Source organism: Triturus cristatus, chromosome 10 (assembly GCF_964204655.1).
Source record: "Triturus cristatus chromosome 10, aTriCri1.1, whole genome shotgun sequence".
NCBI lineage: Eukaryota > Metazoa > Chordata > Amphibia > Caudata > Salamandridae > Triturus > Triturus cristatus.
Window position 1 is genome coordinate 259,867,178 of NC_140593.1, and position 25,675 is coordinate 259,892,852.

Here is a 25,675-nt window from a genome sequence, read left to right on the forward strand (position 1 = left end):
AAGGTATTAAACTCTAATGTGTCCATAATAGCCCCTATGAAGGGAATCCTCTGTGCACGACTCAGTTGGGACTTCCACTCATCAATGGAAAACCCCAAGGAGATTCAAAGCCCATTGTTGTCCCAAGGTGGCCTATGACTGACTGCGGCAAGCCCACCTTCCGCACCAAATCGAGTTTCAGAAATAGCATTCCTGACCACCGCCATAATTTCTGAGGGCAAAACACAGACTGAACATTTTCTGACCCTACTGCTAAGAAAAGAGAACACCTGAGTGACTGCAGGCCAGGAATATGAAAATATGTGCCCTGGGACACCATTCAGTCCCCGGGATCCACAGCAGGGAATATCAGGGCCAGAATGTGCATTTTTAATTTGTCCTTCAGAAACACAGTTAATACCCGAAGGCCCATGTAAAAAATCCTGTTCCAGGTCAGCAAGTGTAAGATAGATTTATTCTGCGACACAGAAAAGTGCAGCCACACAGGTCGAGGCTGCAGCACCAACTCCTCTGGCTTTCAATGTTCCACAAGAATGTTACTGTGGAACACTCGGACCAGATGAAAATGAAAACAGCACGTGCTTATAAATATAACAGGATGCAACAGTCCAGTATAGGCCTGAGGGCTGTGTCCTACATCTGGGCAAGGTAACAGCACAAATAGCCTCCCTCACCCTTTTTCAAGCCTGGCACTCACTCTATAGCACCGTTGGCCAGCAAGAGATCAAAAGACAAGAGCATGGTCTGCTAAAAATTGCTCTGGGTTCGAGGAATAGGGATTGGGGACAAAATGAAACATGGGCCCTAACTCTTTTTAACAATTTCTTACACCCATTTCTCTGAGGTAATGGGTCTACAGTCAGGGAGGAAATAATTTATCTCACTCCCTGGAGAACAGCTGGCAAACTCTTGCTGGCTGTGTCCATTAAGGCATGGGTGTACCTGCCCAGAGGCACACCGCGATCATACTGTGTAAATCCAGGCTAGATGAGGAAAACATGTGTTTTGCCCAAAAACATGGTGTATTTCAACTCCATATCTGGGGGTGTTTAAAGGCAAAGCATTTAAATTGATTTTACATGTTGATATCAGCACCACATGGCTTTCAGGCGTTGGATGTTTCGTCAAAAAATCAGGATAATCAGAAGCTGATCAGGGCTGTTTAACCGCAGGTTAGCTGACCAGAGGGGATGAAAAGTGCTTTAACCAAGTGGTCATAAGAGTGTCTGTCAGGGCCTTGTTACAAATTAAAGGCTCAGGTGAAGTTACACGTGGTTGAAGAATTTCAGTCAATAAATTGGCTTTGGGTTACAAAGTAGCCAATTGCCAATCTAGCGCTTGTTCTGTTCTTCGCACTACCACAGCAAAAGATGCACTTGTTCTGTTGGTGGAAGGTTGTATGACGTTACAAAGCATTCAGTTGCAAAGCATGCCTTTACCATGAATGTGTTACAACGCGAATGCTATTACCATGCATAACCTTTACCACGAATATTCCTTTACGACGATTTTCGTTGTAAATTCATGCATGGTAAGGGCATACTCTTGGTAAAGGTTATCTCAGACCCCTTGCCCATTTCCTGTAAGTGCTCCCTTGTGCCCTCCCCTCTCTAGTTCTCTAATTTTTATTTTTTTAAATACCCCTCCCCTGTATCCCTTCGCGACCCCCCCGACCCCCAGCCCCCAATCCTTCTTAGAATTACCCCTGCCCAGAAACCTTAAAATGTTTGCCTTCACGATTCCCCCACCCCTAAACCCTTCTTACAAATACCCCTCCCCTGCCCTTAACCCTAAAATCGGACCCCTGCGTAACACAACCCCCTCAATCCTTATATATATATGAACAATACACGTACCCCGGCACTCATATGTAATATTCTTATATAGTAAGAAACACAGTATTATGCAAAGGATTTCATTGTCATCTCGTACTAATTCAACACAGAGAGGTCTTTATGCAAAAGTATAAATATTTTTAATTTCATCAAAAAAGTTTTGGTATGTGATTCTGAACAAGACGTTTTGATAACATATTATTCCAAAGACAGATTCTGTACACGTTAAAAGTTCATGTTATTACCCTTACAGCCTTGAGAAAGTCACTGTCGTGACGAAACACGTGTCGGCTGTAGCGCGCTTGAGATCAAGATTACGGAACCAATGTCACCAACTACAAATGAATTCCAACATACTAATGTATTAAATATGTAAAGGTGTTCCATTGGTTTCTGTCTTTGGAATAATATGTTATCAAAACGTCTTGTTCAGAATCACATACCAAAACTTTTTTGATGAAATTAAAAATATTTATACTTTTGCATAAAGACCTCTCTGTGTTGAATTAGTACGAGATGACAATGAAATCCTTTGCATAATACTGTGTTTCTTACTATATAAGAATATTACATATGAGTGCCGGGGTACGTGTATTGTTCATAGTATCACAGGGCCACGTTTACGAGACCCAGGTGTATATGCACCCAAGGTAGTAGGGTGCATTTGTAACCCTTAGTGGCACCATTTCTATAAATGCTGTTGTTACAAAAATAAGAAAGTTTGTCACATTACCTTGTCTGATGATGTACTGATTACTGAAGTGCGACACAATCAAACACTACTACCGCTTTTACAATTGTACCTTATATATATATATATATATATATATATATATATATATATATATATATATATACACACACATACACATATATATATTTTTTTTTTTAACTAAAATTCCCCTTACCTCTCCACGTCGTCTCCTCGCCATGATCTTCCATTGTGACGTTGCACGTCGTAAAGCGGAAGTGTCTTTCCGTTTCCTCTAACGACGCTGATTGCCTCCACTTCGCCACGGAAACAGGTGCGATTTTTGGAGGGGGGGGGGGGGGGGGGAAGAACCCCCAAGCCCCCTTTTTTCATTTAAGCCTTTAACACACATGCCTTTACTACGTATCTCGTAGTAAAGGTATGCATGGTAAAGGCTATTCGTGGTAACCACGCATGCGTTGTAATGCATGCTTGGTTAAGGTAATGCATAGTTTCCCTTGGTGGAACAGGTGGCAAGTTCAGCTTGGTCTCCAGTGAGAGATCTACTCCACTGGCATTTTGCAAGTGAATACAACCTTTCATCAGAGTATTGGGAGGTAGAGGTGGCAAAATGATCCACCTCCTTTTCATCCTGCATTGTGGGGACATTGAGTGTGCTCTGGACAGCATCGGAGAAGGAGCCAAAGAGGGCCTATGCTATTTGATGGTACTGGAGTTGAGGCAGAGGACAAGGCTGAAGGTTATGTCATAGGCCTGGCACAAGCACACATCAGCTCAGGGTCAGATACTGGTGTTGCGAGTGGATTAATCGCTGGCATGGAAGGAACTGGTGTGGACCCCACAGCCGCAACAGAAGCCTGGACAGGTTTTGATATGGCTAGGAACTGGTTCCGAAGGGACAGTCAGTATCAGAGGAAGGCCTGCAGGTGAGGGTCCAACTGGGGACCCTTATGGCTCCATAGGGTCCAGATGTGCACTAAAAGGAGGATGCTGCTTCTGAAACATTTGCAGCATGGCCTCCTTAAAGGCCGTTATTGCCTGTGTGATTGACAAAAGCACAGAAATTTGGGGGCATAAGGACCAAGTCTGGGTTCGGCGCAGTCATAAGATATCAGGCCCTTTAAGTGACGACCCTAGCCACTTCTTCCTAGTCTTTGAGTGATAGGATGGGGACAGATCCCACTTGGCTTTATTGCATTTATGGCACATTTTTTACTTTTACTTACTGGAAAACTTTTAGCGGGAACAGAACTTCACCCAGAACTAATGTCATGACCACGATTGAGAACAGCTGCAACTTGGAGTGGACATTTGTTTCAAGCGCTACTCCTTCTTATGTTACGTAACGTAAAGGCTTTAACTCCTGCTACCTAACTACCTTCAGGTGCAAGCGGGTGCATAAGTCGTAACCAGAGTTCTAGCACGATAGGCACACAATTGTGCGGATCCGTGATCGACATCAGTTTTCTGCAGTCGCATCACAGCCTAAATCCTCTTGACTGCAGGGAGACATCATCTGTGGTACACTTTCTTTGAGACAAAATTCGGAGTTGCCGAAAAAAAAAATAAGACAAAATCGAGACATGAGCTCCGGATCCACACTGAAGGGGACACAAAGGTACTGACATTGGCATTTAGGGGTGGCAGTGCTTGCATGCAGCTCTGGTCCATCTCAAGGTACAGTGTAAAGTCACTGAGGAGCCATATGGAGCCACAAACTGGAACACAGGAGGCACGTTTGAAAAATAATTCCAGATCCGTCTGTGCCTGGGAATGTTTTATAGGTGAAGAATCTATAGTTAGAAGTTACCATCAGGAATGAATACAAGTTAGCCAATAAACTAGTCAGCCTTAAAGTTGTATTTAGACCCGCAAAATGCCAGCTAACAATCAGACCCACAGACATCTTATCTACTGGAACTGAAAATACCATGATGAATATAGTAATTGATTAGGCTCACCTGTAAATGCGACTGACTAGCACCTCATTAGTGAAGCCCATTCCTCCCCAGAACTGGAGGCAGCTGTCTGCTAGCTCGCGTACTAGTCGACCAGCTTTTAACTTGGCCATGGAAGCAAGTTTGGTCACATCATTGCCTTTAACATACAAATCTAAGAAATAAAACACGGATTTTGGTTAGTTCAATAATTATAACATTGATGATAAAATGTATTAAGGTGCATCATTTGTAATAGGATTTATTTAACTCCACATAGCCTGGCCATTTACATGCCTGTTTTAACACTGCAGATACTACTATATCCGTACACTTCAGAACTCACAAAGACAATCCATAAGGTTTGTAGACACCTAATCAATGATTCAGCACAAAATGTTAAAGGCGGATGTGTTTATCCATAAAAGAAAAAAATACATCCACTTGCACGGGAATTATGATGATTAAGTGCATCTATTGCGGTGACAGTGGCTAATGAAGCAGATTGTGACATATTTTCCCACTTACGGGAACCGAGCCAAAGGCGATGGCCACTAATGACAGTGAAAGGCGATGAGCCCCTAATGACAGTGAAAGGCGCCGGGCCACTAATGACCCCGAAAGGCGCTGGGCCACTAATGACCCCGAAAGGCGCTGGGCCACTAACGACCCCGAAAGGCGCTGGGCCACTAACGACCCTGAAAGGCGCTGGGCCACTAACGACCCTGAAAGGCGCTGGGCCACTAATGGTCCTGAAAGGCGATGGGCCACTAACGACCCTGAAAGGCGATGGGCCACTAACGACCCTGAAAGGCGATGGGCCACTAACGACCCTGAAAGGCAATGGCCACTAATGACAGTGAAAGGCAATGGCCACTAATGACAGTGAAAGGCAATGGCCACTAATGACAGTGAAAGGCAATGGCCACTAATGACAGTGAAAGGCAATGGCCACTAATGACAGTGAAAGGCAATGGCCACTAATGACAGTGAAAGGCAATGGCCACTAATGACAGTGAAAGGCAATGGCCGCTAATGACAATGAAAGGTGATGAGTCAACAATGACAGTGAAAGGCGATAACCACTAATGACAGTGAAAGGCGCTGGGTCAACAATGAAAGTGAAAGGCGCTGGGTCAACAATGACAGTGAAAGGCGATGGGTCAACAATGACAGTGAAAGGCGATGGGTCAACAATGACAGTGAAAGGCGATGGGTCAACAATGACAGTGAAAGGCGATGGGTCAACAATGACAGTGAAAGGCGATGGGTCAACAATGACAGTGAAAGGCGATGGGTCAACAATGACAGTGAAAGGCGATGGGTCAACAATGACAGTGAAAGGCGATGGGTCAACAATGACAGTGAAAGGCGATGGGTCAACAATGGCAGTGAAAGGCGATGGGTCAACAATGGCAGTGAAAGGCGATGGGTCAACAATGGCAGTGAAAGGCGATGGGTCAACAATGGCAGTGAAAGGCGATGGGTCACTAATGGCAGTGAAAGGCGATGGGTCAACAATGGCAGTGAAAGGCGATGGGTCACTAATGGCAGTGAAAGGCGATGGGTCACTAATGACAGTGAAAGGCGAAGGCCACTAATGACAGTGAAAGGCGAAGGCCACCAATGACTGTGATAGGCGATGGGCCACGAATGACTGTGAAAGGCGATGGGTCACTAATGGCAGTGAAAGGTCATTCTGTACATAGTAGAGTCCACTATGTTAGGAACTAATGCTGTATGACCAAACTCGTGAAACCTCCTCGACCCACTGTCAAGCAAAGAACCGGCTTCCAACTTCCTCCAGCAGCACTCCAGTTACAGAATGACATTCTGGGCAAGAAATACAGTGTTCTGGATACACACCTCCTACTAAAGCTATCATTATGTAGCTGCAGGAGCGATGATAGAAAGCGGTAGATGTTTAAAGCACCCCGGAACCCCTGCTACATTTACCAGGCTTTCCCCAGAGCCTGAGGTCACTGAATGATAACTGTTGCTTAACCCTGCCCCCGAGTGTGCACGCCTGTTTCAGTGACAGCATACATCAGAAGAGGAAGGAAAAACTGGACTTGGCTGCTTCTGCCTGAGGCCATAGAAGCGCAAAGCAATACAGTGCCCACCTCTGCACTTCTCTGCCTTACTCAGTGTTTGTGACATCCGTCGCAAAAGCCAGGTGAGGGCGTCTCCTTCAGCAGTGTCGATCGGTCAGCGAAAACAACAGAGCGGGAGAGGCATGTCAGAAGGCGTTTCTTCAGGCTGGGCTAGAGTGCAAACTATACAGGTATTCCCAGCTGGTGCCCACTTTCTTACCATGCCGAGTGTCTGGAGAACTCCAGCAGGCGCACAGCAAGTTCTAGAAAGAGCTATAAAGGCTGGAGTGTACTTACCAACAGCACGATACACCAGAGAGCGCAGAAGTTCCACCTCGGTCTGCAATTCTGCTAAGCGAAAATGCACGACTTGATTGTGCAGCACGGGCTGGTTGAAGACTTTCCTCTGCCGAGTGTATTCAATGGTTTCCACAATCACATTTTCCATCGGCTTCAGAACTAGAAGAGCCAAAGCACTGTTGAGAACGCACAGCAGCAGCATGGCAAATCACAAACACATTCACCGTCTATGTTCAAAGATACGGACGAACATCAATACATTTATAACTTCAAATGTTTGATTATTATATGCGTTTCATCAGGTCTAAAACATGCCCAAAACTCAAAGCGCGAAAACACAATTAGGGATCAACAGGAAGAGCAGGTTAGCAAGGAGGAGAGTGATTGAACGTATGCGATCTACAGCTGGAAGGGGCTGGTCTCCAGCCTTTCCTCTTCGGTGTGTGATGTAGTGTGAGGGACAGCTTTGCAATTCATTTCTCAGAGAAAAGAGAAGGTTCTACCTCATCTGGAGGCCTTTATGCACTTTTAGGGGTAGAAGATACAGGCTTCTGCAAGGGCCGTCTTTGGCTGAGAATTCGGAAATCAGATATTATGCGCGCCTTCTTAGGCTGGCTTTGAAAAAGAAAACAGCCCAAAAATATTGTTTAAAATGCTTCAATGACCATAATGTTTAGCATTTCCACTGGGTACTGCTCCTTTCTATGAGAAAGCCTTTGCCATTATTTGTGGAGAGGGGAGATGGGGTCAGCCTTAGACTTGTTACATCCAAAATAACCTTTATTCAGATTTTTGTTTTAAGTCCATAAAAGTACATTATAAAAACATTATTTCTTAAAACATTTAAAATAATTCCATACGTTACATCTCAAGGTTTCTAATATTAAAACAAACAACATCCACATCAATAAAGCTGAAATAGTATTAAAAACATATAGATCTTAACATCCATTTTCGAATTTTCAGTCGCATTCTCAGTCGCATTCTTCTTCATAGACTAGTTGGTCCAAGTGAACAAGAGATTTCCTTCTTTTTACTGCCCGCAAAATGTAACCTGCAACGGTTAGGCAGAGAGCTTCATTCTGCATATAAAGTTCAAATTCAATCGCCAAGGATACATGGAGGTTGATGTTAACAGATGCTTCCATGTCACCAAGGCCTCGTAAATCCAGTCTCTTACTCGAACAAACCAATGTGTTTTGTGCTAGATTGTAGTTCTGGTTCACTTCAGTTGATCCAACTGAACGCACGCACCCAAAAACATTGATCTACTAAAGAAAATGCTGCATATGAGTAATGCGTCCTTGGTAACATTGAGTCATCTGTTAGCATTATCCTCGTGTACCTTAATTAAGGTATATACCTCATGTAGTAAGAGTATGAGTAGAGGACTAATTTTCCAAAATCTCTTGCCCAGATGGAGAAGGATGTATGTGGCACAGGTCTATATATAACCTAGAAGCAGCAACTGGATTAAATATAGCAGGGTGGAGGCAAATATTTAAAAAACAAACCAAAGACACTGCAGAGTCTTGCAAATCATTCAAGATGGCTGGCACAGGCGCAGAGCAGATTAGGCTCTGCATCATCTTTTTTGACCGAAGGCTATGGAAGGATGCTACTTCATTTAGAGCAGTGTCCGCAATCGGAGACGGGCTTCAGGCGAATCCAGCGAATATGAAGACACGAACCATGCGATTTAACTAATGACATATCAACTGTTCCCAGAATATTTCCCAGAATATTTGTAGATCACAGCAATCCCTTGCTATGAGCATTATTATTATCCAAGCATCTGGAGCACAATCGAGACCTATTGGGACTATCAGATGAGCCACGCCAGTGTATAAAATAACTTCTATAACAAACAGTGTTTTAACCTATGTGGGCAGGCTGATCTCTTAGGGTCTTCAGGAGCCTTGTGCGTCGATACACAGCAGGTCCTTTGTATCTCAGCCATAGAGACACTCTAGGTTCTGGTTGATTCTCTTCTAATTGCCAGTTTTTACCTAAACCACTATTTGGCAGTTTCGATTTAGGACCAAGTGTTTAAAGCCATAAAGAGCTCCCACATCGAGGGCTTTTGCGGTACTGCAATGCAAGCATTCTAACAGCATCTGACGCGTGTACCTGCTTAGGCGCGGAATGCAAGGTATCATGAATTTCACGGAAGGTGGTCTCAGACACTACCTTGAGTGAAAATGTCTGGGTTTAGGACAGGGACACCTTGTGAGCTTCAGCGTGTAAGGGAAAGATCTCTTTGTATGTCAAAAGCTACAAGAGCAGCAGACTTGTAACTGTGGTCTAAACAGAGAAGCTGAAGAGATCCTGTTTCAGTGAAAGGTTTGCCTCACCTTGGAGAAAGTCACCTAGATTAATCACCCTTTGGGACAAGGACAGAGCGATGACAGAACTGACAAAAATAATTTAATAATCTCCGCTATTTAGCTTGTGGCAAAATAAAGGCAGCCTTTGGTCTAAAAGGAATTTTTTGACCTGTCAAAACTGGTTACTTTGAAAAGGTTGCATTTGCAGTTTAAAACTTAAACAGCCAGGCTACAAATGGTAGGCCTGCATTTATGTTTCTTCTGTCACTGTAGCGGATGGCACAATGGGTGCTGCAGTCCAATAATGGCATTTACCTTACAGGTCCTGGGTACACTTTGTACCATATGCTAGGGACCTATAGGTAAGTTAAATATGCCAAATATGGGTGTGCTAATTTCATCATGTTGAAAGGGGGAGCACTGACACTTCTCCACTGGTTAGAAGGGGTAAAAGTGCACAGAGTTCTGTAGCCAGCAAAAACAGTCAAGGCAGACCTCTTGGGGGCGTGGGGGGTACACCAGGCAAAATATGATAATTTTCTACAGCAATAATAGGAGATATGGTTTTGGACCAGCCAAATGACTTCTAAACTCCATCTTGGCTCCAAACTCTGGGCCACCAAAGTGCAGAGGAAGGTACTAGAACGCCACACTGTGGTGTTGTTAGGTCTCTGTTGTTGGTCCTCTTAGAACAGAGACCACTACCATTCATTATTAGCACAGTTATTACTCCTTGTTAAATTGAGGAGATAGCTGTGAAGTACCCGGCTAAACTCAGGTACACCTAGGTCAACAAGTTTACAAAGTAATGCTTCTTGACTGTAGCTACTAAAGGGTAACAATGTTTAACCTTTTAAAATTCACTTTAAAAAAAGTGAACACACTCCATATTTTCAGCTCTACTTGTTTAACACAATGCTGGCGGCCAAGCTGAGGAAAGCTACAGCAATACATACCTGCCAGCCTTTTAAACGTTTTTATTGCATGAAGCAACGAGGGAAAAGGAAGAAATGTCTAGGAGGGGGCAGGGTTCTGGATTACTGGCACAAATGAGAAGCAACACCTACCATTCCCGACAATACAAAATACAGCATGCATTTCTTCATGCACAAGTTGTAAATCTACACTATGTAAGGGATTCCAGATCCACTTGGTGTTATATTGCATGATGAAGTAATTTTGCTGGGTGGCTGAGTGCCGATATACCACACCACCACTGAATTGATAAATGTGTCAATATTTCACTTTGATTAGGAAGTTAAACCTGCAATTGCCAGAAACAGGACTGGAAAGAAATGTTACATTTTAAATTGTCTACAGAGGATCTTGGACCCCATTAAAGCTGACAGGCAAAAGCTAGAAGCTTCACTGATCCAGGGAGAAGTTGTGATAACCGCTCTGTCAATGGATGGGGTGAAATTTCCCAGTGCAGATGGACTCCTGGCAGAATTGTATGCAGACTTCACCATGTAGTATGCTCCCAAACTACTGTTGATTTTGTGAACTGTTAATGTCTGACATTTTGTCGGATTCAATGCACTAGGCAAATTCAGTACTTCTGTACAATCCAGAGAAGGGTCCTAAGGAATATGGTTAGTATAAACCGTTTCACTTCATGCAGATGCTAGGATCTTGGTAAAGGTGCTCACGTCTCGTGATTGCGTTGCTGTCTAGACTTGTTAACCATGACCAATCAGGTTTTTTAAAGAGAGTGAGTACAATGGTCAATCTCAGGAGGTTATTTCCTTTGTCACATGCACCCACTGACACCGTCCCTGACCATTATGAGCTTGGATTTATAGAAGGCATTTGATATACTGATTGTAGATGTTCATCACTGGCATTAAACAGTGTGGTTTGGGAATGTCAGCTCTCAAACAGGTCCACCAATAATCTTCTTCCTCGGTGGCCCGAGCTGAGATCAATACGATTATTTACACTGTGAAACATATGCTGAATATTTGCATTGGTTGCTCCCTTACTTGATTGAAATAGGAACTGGTGGCAGACCCGATGGTCTGTATTGCTAGGCCCACATTACATTCACATAATATTCTATGGGGTCCCACAACTCAGATAAGAGTACGTTGATAATGTGTTGATTTACTTAAACAAAACTGGCTATAGCATTTTCAGAGACCACTGCGTTCATTGAGAAATTTGAGATGCTCTTTAATGTTACATAAGAGACATCAGTGCTCACAGTATTGCCTCTCTGTGACCAACGACTATTAGCAGCAGGACTGCCCAATAAGGAGTCCAGTGGACCATTTTGTTATCAATGCACCTAGGGGAGCTCTGAAGTGGGAGAACTTTAGGACAGAAATGCTGGTTTGTACAAAAACCCTCAAAATCAATGGATGCCTGGTGTAAATTCCCCATTGTCATTGATCAGTGAGATATCCTTATTAATGAGGATTCTGCTCCCAAAGCTTTAATTTGTCTTTCAGGTGATGCCAATGTACACTTCAAGATGCTTCTTTGAAGAACAGTTAATCATTGATCAGATTTTGCTGGAAGTGTGATGTGGTCAAGATTGTGCTAAGTAAACTGGGGCTTTTGTGCACCAAAGGTAGGCTGGACATGTTGCATCCTGATCACTGAGAATCTGTGACTCAATTGTTTTGACTGACACTATGAAACAGACACCTGTGTGTCTTGAGGTAGCCTACTAGCATCTCTAAGTCGGTATAGGACCCTGTGGCATGAACATGATTGACTACCTATTGCTTGACAATGTAGTCTTTATGTGGGTAACTTTGTCTCAAGTAACCAGTGGATCAGCATGCAACCACTTAATTATGTGTGATGCACAACTATATAGGAGCCTGAATTGATGATTAAGACCTTTGTCTAACTGACTGACATGGTGGACGCCGTGCCGTATCCATCCAGCATACACAGAGGACAGCGGAACTGTAGGCGAGGTGTTCTCTTGAGTTGCAGGTGCCACTCTATTCCATTATGAGAATGCCCCTTATTGATTGCTGTCATTGAACTGCAGTCCGCTCCGAGTTGTACCCTTCTCAAATGCGACATTGCTGCACCGTCAACATGCCGCATTAGCTTCAATTCTAGCGGGCCAATGTTCCAGCCACATATTTATATTCAGTGTCCTGCCCTTTCTTCATAATTGTAGCCATTTATTCAACCACCTAGGGCTAAACAGGTGTCGGCTGTTGCACCTCCAGAGCACAGATACAAATATCACGTATGGACAACGAAAGATGTAACCAATAAAGATTTCCGTAAAGATATCATATGGCATTTGCTTTTTTCAAAAACAGCAGATCTAAAAAAGCAAACTTTCGGCATGTTTGAAATGATATAGATTATTTAAAGAGGAGCAGACACTCAAACTTTCACTGCATCAGTTGAAGCTTTCAAGGTTTCCTCACAGCTGGATTAATTTTTCCGAGTTGCATCTTGGTTTGGGAGGCATTTCTGAAATTCTTCCAATACCTCCAGTCTATTCCTTCCATGTGAAGCACATCCTAACATTTAGTATGAGCATCGTATATTACGTTCAAAATCAAAATAGTGTCCTACTACAGGTACTTATGTTGGATATTAGCACATGGCTTCCTGAATAAGGCACAGTGCCGAAATGCGCATAGAGACATTGATTAAAAGCCACGTGAAGATTGACTATAAATGAAATTCATTTATTTTACAGTCTTATTACCACATCATCATTCGTTGTCTATGACAAAACCACTGCTGTATATATTAAATGTACCTTGTCTTAGGAGTGGGTGTGTTTGAGTGAATGAATGAGGATACGAAATTAACAGATGAGCGCTGTAAATCATTAAATTTCACGTTGAACGTCTTGGTACAACAATGCTTTAAATGTCTTAATTACATTTCATAACAAAGATGCGAAATAAAAAAATTAAAATGTATGTTTTTTGATACGCCCTCTATGTATGTTCTTTTTGTGCCCTCCCCTTTTGTTAAATGTGTTCTTCCATAAACAATTATTTGTGATTTATATTATTTGAGTTCCCTCGAATCAGAACATCTAAACTGGGGTGGAGTGGTGAGCAAAAGAACAATGGATTAAACCCAGATCTATGTGACTGGGGTCAAATGTTTGTATTGTTCAGCATTACGTCCATCAATTTTTCCTCTCGCTTTTGTCGCCGTAAGTGGGACGGGTACGCCCAGACGTGCTGACTGCAACACTGGATTCAAGCTAGCCTGGCTGATGAGGGATGATGCTCCAAAACCAATCCCAGGATGCTTGTTTTGGGTCCAGGTAGGACCTGGCTTGGCAGTTTGGGCTGGACTGTTCCCATGAGGAGTAGGGCGGAGAGTGATTGCATATGGCTGGGTCCAAACTGGGGTTGCGTGGTGAGCAAAAGAACGATGGATTAAAGTAAGATCTTTGTGAATGGGGATGAATGTTTGCATTGTTCAGCATTCCGATCTTTTGTTCCTTTTGGTTCTGTGGATGATGTCATTTGTGATGTCATCAGTGATGCCACTGACCATGTCATGAGTGATATAATGTGAGGTCAAAAGCAGTGCATGGAGGGGACATATGTTATAGTTAGCTCAGTCAACTGTGACTGCTGAATTTTTTTTTTTTTACCAGTGAAATCTGAGCCCAACTATAACATCCCTGTAACCTTTGTTTTTTTCTGCGAATTTCTATATTTTTTTTAATTTACTAGGCGCGTTTGCAGAGTGGTGGAGACAGGGGAGGGGGCCTCCGACCAACTCTCAGAAATCCAACTGTGGGGACTTACTTCTGGTAACAGGAGCGCTTCTAGGCCCCCACGCTCCCTCAGCATCCAAAGGGACTTAATTTCGTCAAACAGTAGTTCACCAGGAGGCGCATTTGCAGAGTAGAAGAGAAAGGGGGGGCCTCAGCTGACCTCTCCGCCATCCTGCTGTGTGCGACTTATTGAAGGTAACAAGAAGGGGTGTTGGCCCCAAGGACCCTCAGGAGTCAAGGGGACTTCATTCCTCAACCAGTAGTGCACCAGGAGGTGTGTTTGGAGAAAGGGGCAGGCCTCCCACGAGCTCCTAGCAATGCTACTGTGTGGGACTTACAGGAGGTAATAGGAGGGGTTGTTGGCCCCAAGGACCCTCAGCATCTAAGGAGCCTTTATCATAAAACGATAGTGCACCAGGAGGCGCATGTGCATAGTGTTGGAGAAAGGTGGCGGGCCTTGGGTCACCTCTCAGCCATACCATTGTGTGGGACTTACTGGAGAAAACAGGAGGGGTTGATTCCCACGTACCCTCACCAGCCAGGGGGACTTCATCCCCTAACAAGTTGTGCGAGAGAAGGCCGATTTGCATAGTTGTTGGGAAAGAGGCAGGGCCTCCAGCGACTTTCCCCCCGGACCGGTGTTTTCTTTTTTTCATTAGAGGAGGACGGCCCTCCTCCCTGGACCGATTTCAGCCCAGGGGACCCCAACTGCCGGGGCCTAGTCATTAGTCACCCAGTTTGCATTGGGACTGCGGGGTGAGCCTCAAGACCCACGCTGTCCCTGCTGGCTCCAAGCCTCCTGCGAGAGCCGGCATTGCTTTCAGACACAAGGACCTGCTAAACATGCAGCGTTCTGTGTCTGAAAGCAATTAGTCAGTTTTCCTGCTCGCTTGACATCAGGCAAGGAAACAGACAAATGCTCTGCTTCCAGCAGGCGAGAGCATTTCTCCCCTCTCGCTTGCTGGAAGCAGAGTGTTTGTTGTGGCTTGGCGGGAACAGTTAAAGCCCCTGCCATGCCACAGCAAACAGCAATGTCCCGGGGCTGGGCTCCCCGGGACCTAGCAAGAGCTGGCTCTGGGGGGTGGCAGTCACCTGGGCCGTTATTGGCTTCAGGGGGGCCTTTCATTCAGTAGGGCCTGCCCTGGGGAGGCGGCAGTCCCCAGGACTGAGAACGGTCTAGGAGGCCCCCCTCCTATTTTAAAGCTACATTTAGCCCCAGGGAGGTGGTGGGTTCCATGAGGCCCCTTCCATTTTTCTTCTATTAGTCTGGAGAGGTGGCGGTCCCCGTGGGGGGGGGGGCTTAATAATAGAGAAGCGCAGGAGCCTGCGCTTTTCTGTTTTTTCCGGCAGGAGCCGGGGCTCTCGACAATTTGTTTTTGTATAACGTTATTTTGCCCTGGCAGAGATGGGACACCCCCCAGCCCCCCAAGATGCCTAGGGGGTCAGGGTATTCCTACCCTGTCCTCTTCTCTTGCTTTAACATTTTTTGTTGAGACTCGGCTTAAGCAGAGTCCCAACATGGCTGCCAACACTTTCTGGTATGAAGTGTTGTCAGACAGTCAGATTTGAGCATGGGTACTTTCGGATCCACATCCCTATACAAACAAATTGGGATTTTCCTTAATATTTCCAAAACAACTGAACAGATTGACGTCAAATTTAAAAAAAGGTAGCTTTCTGAACCAACAGCTACCTTTCTGTGAAATTTGGTCTAATTCCGTACAGCAGTTTGGGCAGTAATCATTTCTAAAATTCCTCTGAGAATTAACATGACAAACAGATGTCTTTTTTTACCCTTACCCTTTTTCTTGGTCCCTGCTGGACGGATCACCGCAACATTTTCCATGCGCAACTAGAATCACTGGGGTACTTTTTGGGAACATTTCTTAAGATTCGTCAAAAAAAACCAAGGATACAGGCAAGACAAAAAACGCTTTTTCTATGGAATCTAGGTCCTAACTATAACTGCCTACTGGCGATCGCCAGTACGTAATTAATATAGATAGATAGATAGACATCAGTAACTTAAGGAACAAGCCTAAGAATATCGGTTTTAGTTCCACTGAAGGGCAGGCAATTGCCCTTCTACCATGTGTGAATACGGAGAAGGCAGGTCAATAAACGATAAAAAAAAAATTAAGATCACTTAGAGGTCTACTGGCTCGGAGTACTGTGTGCGTACTTTTAGTCACTGGAGATGCATAGACAGCTAATCGGATCAGTATTGGATGTGTTATTATGAAATTGCCAAGGGCACGCAGTCGTCTAGCTCTGAAAGGGCAATGCATTTAGGATAGTTATACCAGAAGCCAGAGAATGAGTACAGCCCAGATAAGTAGAATTCAAAGATTTATGGAGGGGACTTTTTATATTAAGAAAAAGTAGGTCGCACACCGCTCGTCACACCAGCAAGTTGCCCCTGAGAATATTTTTTGGCAGCCTACGCAGCAACCCTACACACATACCTACTCCCTGCTGACGAGAGGCAACTACCTCGAAACACGTGTCCAGGGATGGCTAACGCGACACTTATTTTCATTTTAAACTTTTGGCATAGGCGTACCCGCCGACGCTACTTCATGGACCACAATTCTTTGGGGTAACACGCTGGTAGGACTAGCAGAGTGCGGCCAATCGGATTTTTGTTTACATTCAGGCTCCCTTGAGCCGGTGGGGCTGACGAGCCCATGGCTACGCACCTGCGCGCCTTAAGTGGTACTTTACCTGAGAATATTTTTTGGCAGCCTACGCAGCAACCCTACACACATACCTACTCCCTGCTGACGAGAGGCAACTACCTCGAAACACGTGTCCAGGGATGGCTAACGCGACACTTATTTTCATTTTAAACTTTTGGCATAGGCGTACCCGCCGACGCTACTTCATGGACCACAATTCTTTGGGGTAACACGCTGGTAGGACTAGCAGAGTGCGGCCAATCGGATTTTTGACTTTTTATATTAAGTCTAGATTGTTTATGTTGAATGTTCTTTAACCTCTTCAGTGCCCCGCCCTTTTCCCGCCCTGTGCCGGGCCTTTCATTAGTGGGCGGGGTTCATGACGAGATAGTCTCGTCATGGGCACAGCGCAACCGCGCTCCATGACGAGACTATCTCGTCATGGGCACTGAAGGGGTTAAAGGTGCTGCAGAAGAGTGGCATTAAATGTTGTATGCATAATGTTAGCCTCTGTGGCTTTAATAAAATCTTGATTCTCTTTGCATTTCATTTGGAGAATTGCCATTGTCATGCCAGTAAATTGCCAACTTGAATAAACAAAGGAGTAATACTATTTTTCACATTGTGTTACAGACACTAGAGTGAAGTGGACAGGTCGGGGTTGTGTTTAACTCGCATGTGATTTTCTTTATCTCATCAAGGAAAAATGTGTGCGGTTATTACATCATTCAGGACAGTAGTAGAACAGAGGTCATGCTACAAAAAACATTAAGTGTTCTACCAAAAGAATAATATTGATCCAACAGAAGCCCAACCGCTTCTGAAACAACAGAGATAAAGCGAACATTGTTCAACAAAGGGAACTGAAGCCAGAGCGATGATTCTTTGTTCATCGGTTTAGCGCAAGAAAAATGTCTATTGTATTTTGGCCTCGCAATAAAGAGCACGGAGGTGTCAAGAAGATAAACTCGCGTACAAGTCCGGAGCCGCGCAGGGCCAGCACATTCACTGTGACGTGACACTGACCCTGTCAGTGCCGTGAGCGTTATCTGGATGAACCCTCATTCCTAAAATATCTTCTCCAAATGTACTGCAAAGCCCGACGTTTAGAAGGCCAACACTGACTGCGCAGACATGGCTGCCGCTTAGATAATCAAACTAACCTCAGGGCATTCGACGTAAAACGTAAGCTTGGGCTTTTCTCTCATATGTGCTACACAAGGACTGCTGTGGGGATTGCGCTTTTTACCAGCGGGTGCATTATACTGGACTTCACTCCTGCAGCAGGGCTCTGCAGACCAACAGGCACAAATACAACAGGCACTAGCAGGCATCTTACTGTAACACCACATTCATATGCAAACCTCTACCCACTGCCCGTTCTACAAGCAACCTGCAAAATCTGTTCTGCCTTCATCTCAAAATGTAAGTGATCATACATGAAGTTGAGAAAGCAAAAGTGAAAGTACAGATCGAAAATATTCAGGTCATGCCAACAATAACGTTAATGAAGCCAAAGAAACACGTTATTGCAGTAGGTATAATATGTAAACTGCATTCACATGTATGGCGACAGGGCACGGGTACAACTGGACGTTATTACCATAAAACAGTAACAGGAGAAATCGCTAGTCACTGCTTGACAGATCCCATGATGCAATCATGCCACGAAGGCTACATGACAGTTATTTCATTAAATTTTAGCTAACAAAATGAACACAGAAGTTTAAAAACTCATGAGCTCAGCAGCCAGACTTGGTTAATTTGGCTATTGAAAGCACCCAGAGGGGTAACTGCGCTTTTTGGTCCACGTCTCTTTTTTTGTGTGACTTGAAAATCATAAAATAAAACATTCTTGTAATCTTTCATATACTATCTAATTTACTCTTTTCCTTATAACACACGAATCAGCATAATCATCAATAGAAAAATAGTGACATGCATTTTTACAGTAAAAATAATCGGAGATAACATGCATTTTCGAGACCCAGAAAGCATGCAGGATTAAGAATTATACGTGTAATTTCATGCTTTGCCTTTATTTCCACATTGCCTTATTTCCACGCAAAATAGCAATTAGTCTAAAAGTCATTCCCGAAGTTCGTCTATACCGGTAACGTTAGTGTCACGGAGTTCATTTTACACTCTACATTCATTCGATGTTTTCCTTTTAATTTCATTTCGAAAGATCGCTCATCACGGAAAAGACGACAGTGAATCAGTGTTTAAAGTAGGAAATGCAACTGGTTCTTTGAGTACAGTAATAACGTGAGTCAGTGACTTACCACCGGCAGCTCCCCACATGCGCTCCTCTTGAAATTGCAACATCTGGTAAGTGAAGCCCATGCCTTCGTCCCCAATAATGTACTTGCAGGGAACCCTGACGTTGTCAAAGAAGATCTGAGCAGTGTCTGAGGATTTCATTCCCATCTTGTCTATTTTCTTAGCAATGTGAACACCTACGGTAAAAAGAAAGCATCACATTCATGATTAAACAGCAGCCAAATAACGAAGAATAGGCACATTTAAAAATGGCGTTCTGTATAATGAAGTGTTTTTAGTGGTGTCACTTTTTTGCATATTTTCGCCCACAAGGAGATCTTTCTCACCACATCATATTAATTAGAATTCTTCCTGTAGCGTCCTCCCCCCAGCCGGGGGACAGGCTAATGGTCATGCCACACACGGAGCTTGGTATTACATGTAATTATTCCTAGGCCTGTAACCGTTAACTGAACATTCTACATCATGAATTCTATCACCCACACACTTATGTCACTGTTCTATGGAGTCCGTCAGGAACCAAAAGGGTTCCAAGTCATTCTGGTGCTCGAATCAATCGCCCAGATGTGGTCATATGAGACTGCGGAGATGCCAGAGAAGTGTGCATGACTGGGAATGCTGACGCAGACATTGGTACAGTCGTTGGGCTCTCTGGAATCTCAGGTGGACAAGTCTTACTTTTGGCATCTGGAGCTGGTAAATGTCAAGGTAGGCGCGTGAAATGCGAAACATCTTGTGTAATGGACTTTCCAGGACAGTGAACAGTCACCATGTGTTCTTTACTAGTCACAACCCTCAGTGGGTCAGCGTCATGAGGAGCATCAGACTTGCCTTTCCATTTCCACCTGACAATAACTTGGTCTCCTCTTTTGAACACAGCGCTCCAAGCACAGTGGTGTCTGTCCACATTGGTCTTCATTTTGCATTTGTGAGATGAATCAGTGGTGCAGAGTTAATCAGTCAATAGATCTCTCGGGGATTCATTGTGGCAATTTGGTTCCTATATCTCTCACAAATGTTAAGGTGGCAGGGCTTTCATCTGTAATGAAATGCGAAGTTAACCTGCATGCAGGAAGCGTGGACTGAAGAACTGATTTGAGTTCAAGCTTTTCCAGTGCAGCATGCTGAACTGTCTTTGAGGGTGCTCATAAATCTCTCAACACCACCATTTACCTGTGGCCAGGGAGGTGTGCTTTTCTGATGCTTAACATTTAGATGAGTGAGAAAAAGTTTACATTTTCGTCTATTGAAAGGTGGACCATTGTCAGATTTAAAAATCGAAGGAACACCCCATGTTGTAAAAATACTTTGTAATCTCTCAATGACTGTCATGAGGGAAAACGAGAATATTCATCAACAATTACTAGTAGATGATGTCCATTGTCAAGGGGTCCAAAGAAATCAATTCCAATCTTCTCTCATGCATGCTTTGGAAGATCAGACATGTTTAGCGGTTGTGGGGTTGTTTTGGATGATCAGCAGTTGCACAAATTACATGCCCATAACTCTTTTTCAACTCTTTCATCAACACGAAGTAACCACACGCCGTCTCGTAGAGCTCGAGCAACAACTGCACAATGTCCCTCATGGGCCGGTTCGATAACTTGTCTCAGACTATTGGGTAGGACACTTCTCAACCCTCATAAGATGATGTGGGATAACTGAAAGTTCTTCCTGCACGTTTTCGAATTTCTGGTATCTAAGGTCTTCATGAAGAGGGAGAGTATTATTTTTGCCACAACTTGACATGCAATATTGTCTCGGAGTATTAGCAAATCTCTCTTCAGTGCTCGTGGCAGTTATGATTTGTTCCACCGATAGGTCAGCAGGTGTTTTGGATTTTCAAGATGAAGTTCACATAAGCATCAGCTGCTTTGGAAGTAGTGCCAGGACACTGTTTTGGTACACTTGAGAAGTAGCATGGTGTTGATCTTTTCCTGGAAAATGCACAATCATATAATCATACTCCTGCAATCACAACCCCTATCGCTCAATGTGAGTGGGCATCTTGGCTTTAGGAGTGATTAAAATGATTAGCAATGCTTGGTGGTCAGTGACAACAGTGAAATGCTTTTCATATAAGAACACATGAAAATGCTCACAAGCCCAAACCACACAAAGCTTTCTTTTTCTGTTTGTGAATAGGCATGTTCCATAGATGACAAACTTCGACTAGCATAAGCCAAAATGTGTCTTCGGGAAATGGGACGTTCAAGGTGCTGGGTAAGAATGGGACACAGCCCCACTGGGCTTGCATCAACAACAACCTCCGTCTGCAATTTAGGATTAAAGTATGCAATTTCAGTGGCGTTCTCAATTGCATGCTTGATTTTCTCAAAGCTTTGTTCACATTCATGTGACCATCAAAATGGAACATTTTGTTTCATTAAATCTCCCAATGGGCCACTTACAGCGACAAAGTAAAGTATATACCTTGAACAGTAACTGACCATACCAAAGAAGGATTGCAGCATAGTTACACCTTATGAGGGAGAAGTGGATGACAAGGCTTATACTTTGTTTGGATCCAGAGCCATTCCCCCATCAGAAAAGAGATGACCAAAGAACTGGAGATTGGTTTTATGAACCTCACACATTACCGCATTTAAAGTGAGACCTGGATCGCCAAGTATACGACACTTTTGTGAGAGGTTTATCATGCTCCTATTGTATTATGCGACAAATGACATCCTGAAAGAGTTCTGCAGCTGATGACACTCCAAAACGAAGCCTTCTATATCTAAATAAACCAAAATGATACGAAAAGGTAGTAATGTACCTGCAATTTTCTTACAGTTTGAGTTGGTGATACCCTTTGTCCAAATCAAGACGGGAAAATACTTGCTTAATTCAGCTGTGTAATCATGTAAGCAATATCCAGACCTGGATGTCATTCTTTTTTTAAATCACCTTGTTCGCTTGCCGCATAGGAATGCAGGTTTGCACGGCTCCTCCACTATCCTTTTTCGGCACTACCACTATGGGTGATACCCAAAGCATCCGACCAGTGGATCAGCCAATGATGCCGTGTTTTAATAGTGTCTCAAGTTCTTTCTCAACAGCCTCTTGTGAATGAAATGGAATTTGAGGTCGTTAAGCAACAGGGCGAATGTGCTCATTTATGAGAAGTTGCACTTTCATGGTCTTAAGTCTTCAGAGTCAATGAAACAAGGATGGAAACCGATACATTATAGTATGATAGGCATTGACATTGTAGTTTACAGAAATCAGTCCCATGTCAGCAGTGTAGGAGAGTAGGATTTGCTTCACACGGTTACCCCCACTTTTTGCTGGCGTTTCACTGTTTTTCGACTTTAGTCTGGCTGGGGCCCTGCTATTCAGGACCCCAGCCTAGCTGCTTCCTCTCTAAATTGATTCCATGTACACTAGGTACATCACAGATTGGATTCTGATGTGCCCTTATAAGTCCCTAGTATATCGTATACTATGTACCTAGGGCATAGGTACCCCAGAGGCCTGCCAGGGGCTGAAGCATGTATTATGCCACCCCTGGAAAGCTCTCCAAAATGACACCACAGGTCCGCTACTGTAGCCTGGGTAAGGTGGTGCATGCAACCCTTACTGAGGTATAGGTTCACTATACCTCACCTATCGCTGCACATACAAACCTATCAGTCGCTCCTACGGCAGGCCTTAACACTCCTGAAGGCAGAGTGCTTGGTTATATGTGAGAGGGTGCCCAGGCATGAGCTGAGCCCCTCTGCAGCCTTCAGAATCTCTTCTCCGGGGTTGTCAGTAGTGCATTATATCTAAAACGGTTAATGCTAACTTTGGACTGACTGCACGGAAACATGTCGTGTTTGGTGTCAAACACCTTGGAATCATACTCCCGCATCAATTCCTGATGTGAGAATATGATCCCACACTTCTAGTGGGAGTGACATGACAGTACTGGTATACCCGGTAGAAACTTAATAGAGCCCTGGCATCACAAAATGGATGCTGCAGTAACAGACACGGGTCTGGCCTCCTGCTGCTAACCAAAACTCTGGCAGGGGAGGCCTGGACAATACGTTTCCTGTCACAGGGAGGTGTAACCACCTCCCAGACAGGCTTATGTGAATTGGGGCTGGGCGGGAGCACTCTCTTAGTGCTTTGAAGTCCTGCACTGGGGGCACATTTGGTGTCCCTGTGCATAGTCCAGCTCAAACCAGTTCAGGGGCTTCCAGCCCCTGCTCTGGCTCGAAACTGGACAAAGGAAATGGGTGGGTCCCCGGAGCTAGTCCAACCCCTTCCTTAGGTATAAGTAAGGATCCTCGGTAACCAGAACTTTCGATATCCCTGGACGAAACTCTGAAGCTGAATTCTGGAACTTCAACGCTCTACTCAAGACTAGAGGACTGAAAAAATCTCCCTTGGAGTCAAGGAGTGACACCCATGCTTGGAAGGCACCAACAAAGCATTTTGCCTGTCTGCATCTCCGAACCTCCCGCCGGACTCCGAAGTATTTGCAGCCCAGGAAGAGGATTTCCAGACATCTCAGAGGCAGACCAGAGTCCCTAGTAAAGCTGACACCCGCAGCCCTCGTGAGTAGCGTGGAACCGGAACTCCTGGTCACCGTACACTTTTGTAAGTGCATTGACTTCTCGATGTCTCTTGAAGTCGTGCTTGGGATTACTTGTAGCCCCCACCCCAAGCAGAGAATCCACTGAAGATTGTCAGCCTAGTCACCCCGAGTGACCCGTGAGCCGCCATTTTGTGATTCCTCTCAAGGTCCCTTCGCGATCCCTGGTCCGTCGACTGGTTGGTCCCTGTGAAGGTAACATTGATTTTCCTTGGGCTTCCCTGGTTGCTCCAGACGTACCCTAACTCCCTAAGTCCCTCAGACCTTGCTGGTCTGCACCGAAGCATCTTTCTCCTTTCTGCGTGGGTTGCTGTTGCCGAGGCTTGTTGGGTCTAATCTGGGCACCGACGCTGCAGCACTCGACATCCTTCGTGGGACAGCTCAAATCCAGCTCCTGGTCATCCTAGACGCCTCCTGGTCCTCGTGGCTGAAGAGTCAAGCTTCACCTTCTTCACCTGAAATTACCCGACATCGGTGGGCATTCGCCTATCGTCCTCCTGGTCACTGGCTAGGGACCCAGACTCTGTCCCCTCTGCTTTCAGGTTCTTTGCGACTTCGATCCAGGCTTGGATCTCTTCGGACACTTCGCATCTTCCCGGCAGCAGCACTTCTTTGCCAGCTCCCATTGAAATCGACAACGTGACCAGACACCATTTGACACCTATGCACCCGGCTTCCCTGGGTGAGGTAACACGAGTACTCCGGTGCTCCCGAGGGTGCTGACCCTAGAACTTCCTAAGTCCTAAAGGGTTTGGTCCTGAATCATTTCTAAGTGTCCCTAATCTTTAAAAATCTAATCGCGACTTTTCCCATAGAATCCAACGGGAGATCGCGGCTGTGTTCTCACACTGCACCCGACCCCCTTGGGTCGCCTATGTCACTACCTTGGGTGGTTCCTTGGGGTGCCAGCGATTCTACAGGCTCTAGGCCTTGTGTCTAGTTAAGTCGTGGTTCTTAACTACTATTTTAGTATATGGTTTGGCTCGCCCCTAGGGCTTGACATGTATTTGTGCTATTTTACTGTACTATATGAAGTGTAACTTATGTGTTTAGACCTCTAGCCTCATAAAGAGACTATGAGGGTGTGTTTAGAAATAAATACATATATTTTATATATACCTGGTGTGGTTGCCTTTCATTTAGCCATTCAAGAGATTATAGACTGGCAAAACAAGCTGCTTTACATTCCTTCAAGACTTAGCCTGAAAGCTGCTCTCCATGGCTACCACTAGGATAGCTTTCATTAAAGGTTGTCTTTAACCTATCAATAAGGGGTTATTTGGACTGGTTCAAGGTGCCCACTATAAGTAGTGGACAGCATATACCAGGCCAACATCTCACAAGCAGCATTACAGAAACATGACCTCAATGAAGTGCCTTGCAGGACATGAATTGGTCCTGTAATTCCGCCTTTTTATGCTTCACAGTTGCTATGAATGAAACTTGGGTTTGCAAGGGCATTGAAGCAGCCCACGTTTACACTTTGGTTTGACAGGGCACTGGAGACAATTTATTGTATTTCTCTGCTGGCATAATCAAGATTTGGAGCACCCATTCACTTTGTGTGATTTTGGGCCAGTGACCAAATTCATTTTGCACTTTCACTTGTCGACCTAGCTTTGACCAGCATTCTTCCTTGCAAGAAGCTAATCCTACATGCTCCCGTTGTCGAGTGGTCTACATCGACATTGCACACCCACCTTCCTCACTGTTGCTTGACAATGACAAACGTTTAGCAGAGGAATTTGACGTCAATCAACGTTGTTTAGTTTCTACTTGCCTCAGCTGATGTTGCCGCTTGGCCTTGTGGGCCTAGTATGAACGTCTCTGGAACTTTCTGGCATCTATTTTGATTTCAAGGTGACACACTTGATCTTTCCTCCATTTTGTTTGACGTGACACACTTGATCTTTCCCTTGCTTTGCCAGCTGTTCCAAAATGGTTCTCTTTGTTGCATTCTTTTGTGGTAAATAAAATCTTCTTACCGAACTGAATTTCATACGGAATCTTAAAATAAAGTAAAATAGCTCAAAATAACAAGAGGCAGAATCCGTGGTATAAGAGGTTTTCTAAATGGGCTTTATTCCATTCAAAATGGCCGACTCGAGTCGCGGCCTTCAGGTTCCGTCACCACGAGGGTTCAGGAAGTGAAGTACAATACTTTATTGACAGACATGCATTTTTATAATAAGTACATTACAA

At 44.4% G+C, this 25,675-nt stretch overlaps 1 protein-coding gene across 1 annotated transcript in view; it reads right to left on the reverse strand.

The window, feature by feature from the left end:
* The window catches only part of LOC146789294 (putative acyl-CoA dehydrogenase 6), a 584,061-nt gene that overhangs the window by 86,480 nt on the left and 471,906 nt on the right, over window positions 1-25,675 (reverse strand). The window contains exons 6-8 of the mRNA XM_085630940.1: window positions 18,891-19,064; window positions 6,875-7,036; window positions 4,509-4,659 (exon numbers count right to left, since the gene is read on the reverse strand). Of these exons, the coding sequence (XP_085487066.1) occupies window positions 4,509-4,659; window positions 6,875-7,036; window positions 18,891-19,064 (487 nt within the window). The remainder of the gene's footprint in view (window positions 1-4,508; window positions 4,660-6,874; window positions 7,037-18,890; window positions 19,065-25,675) is intronic.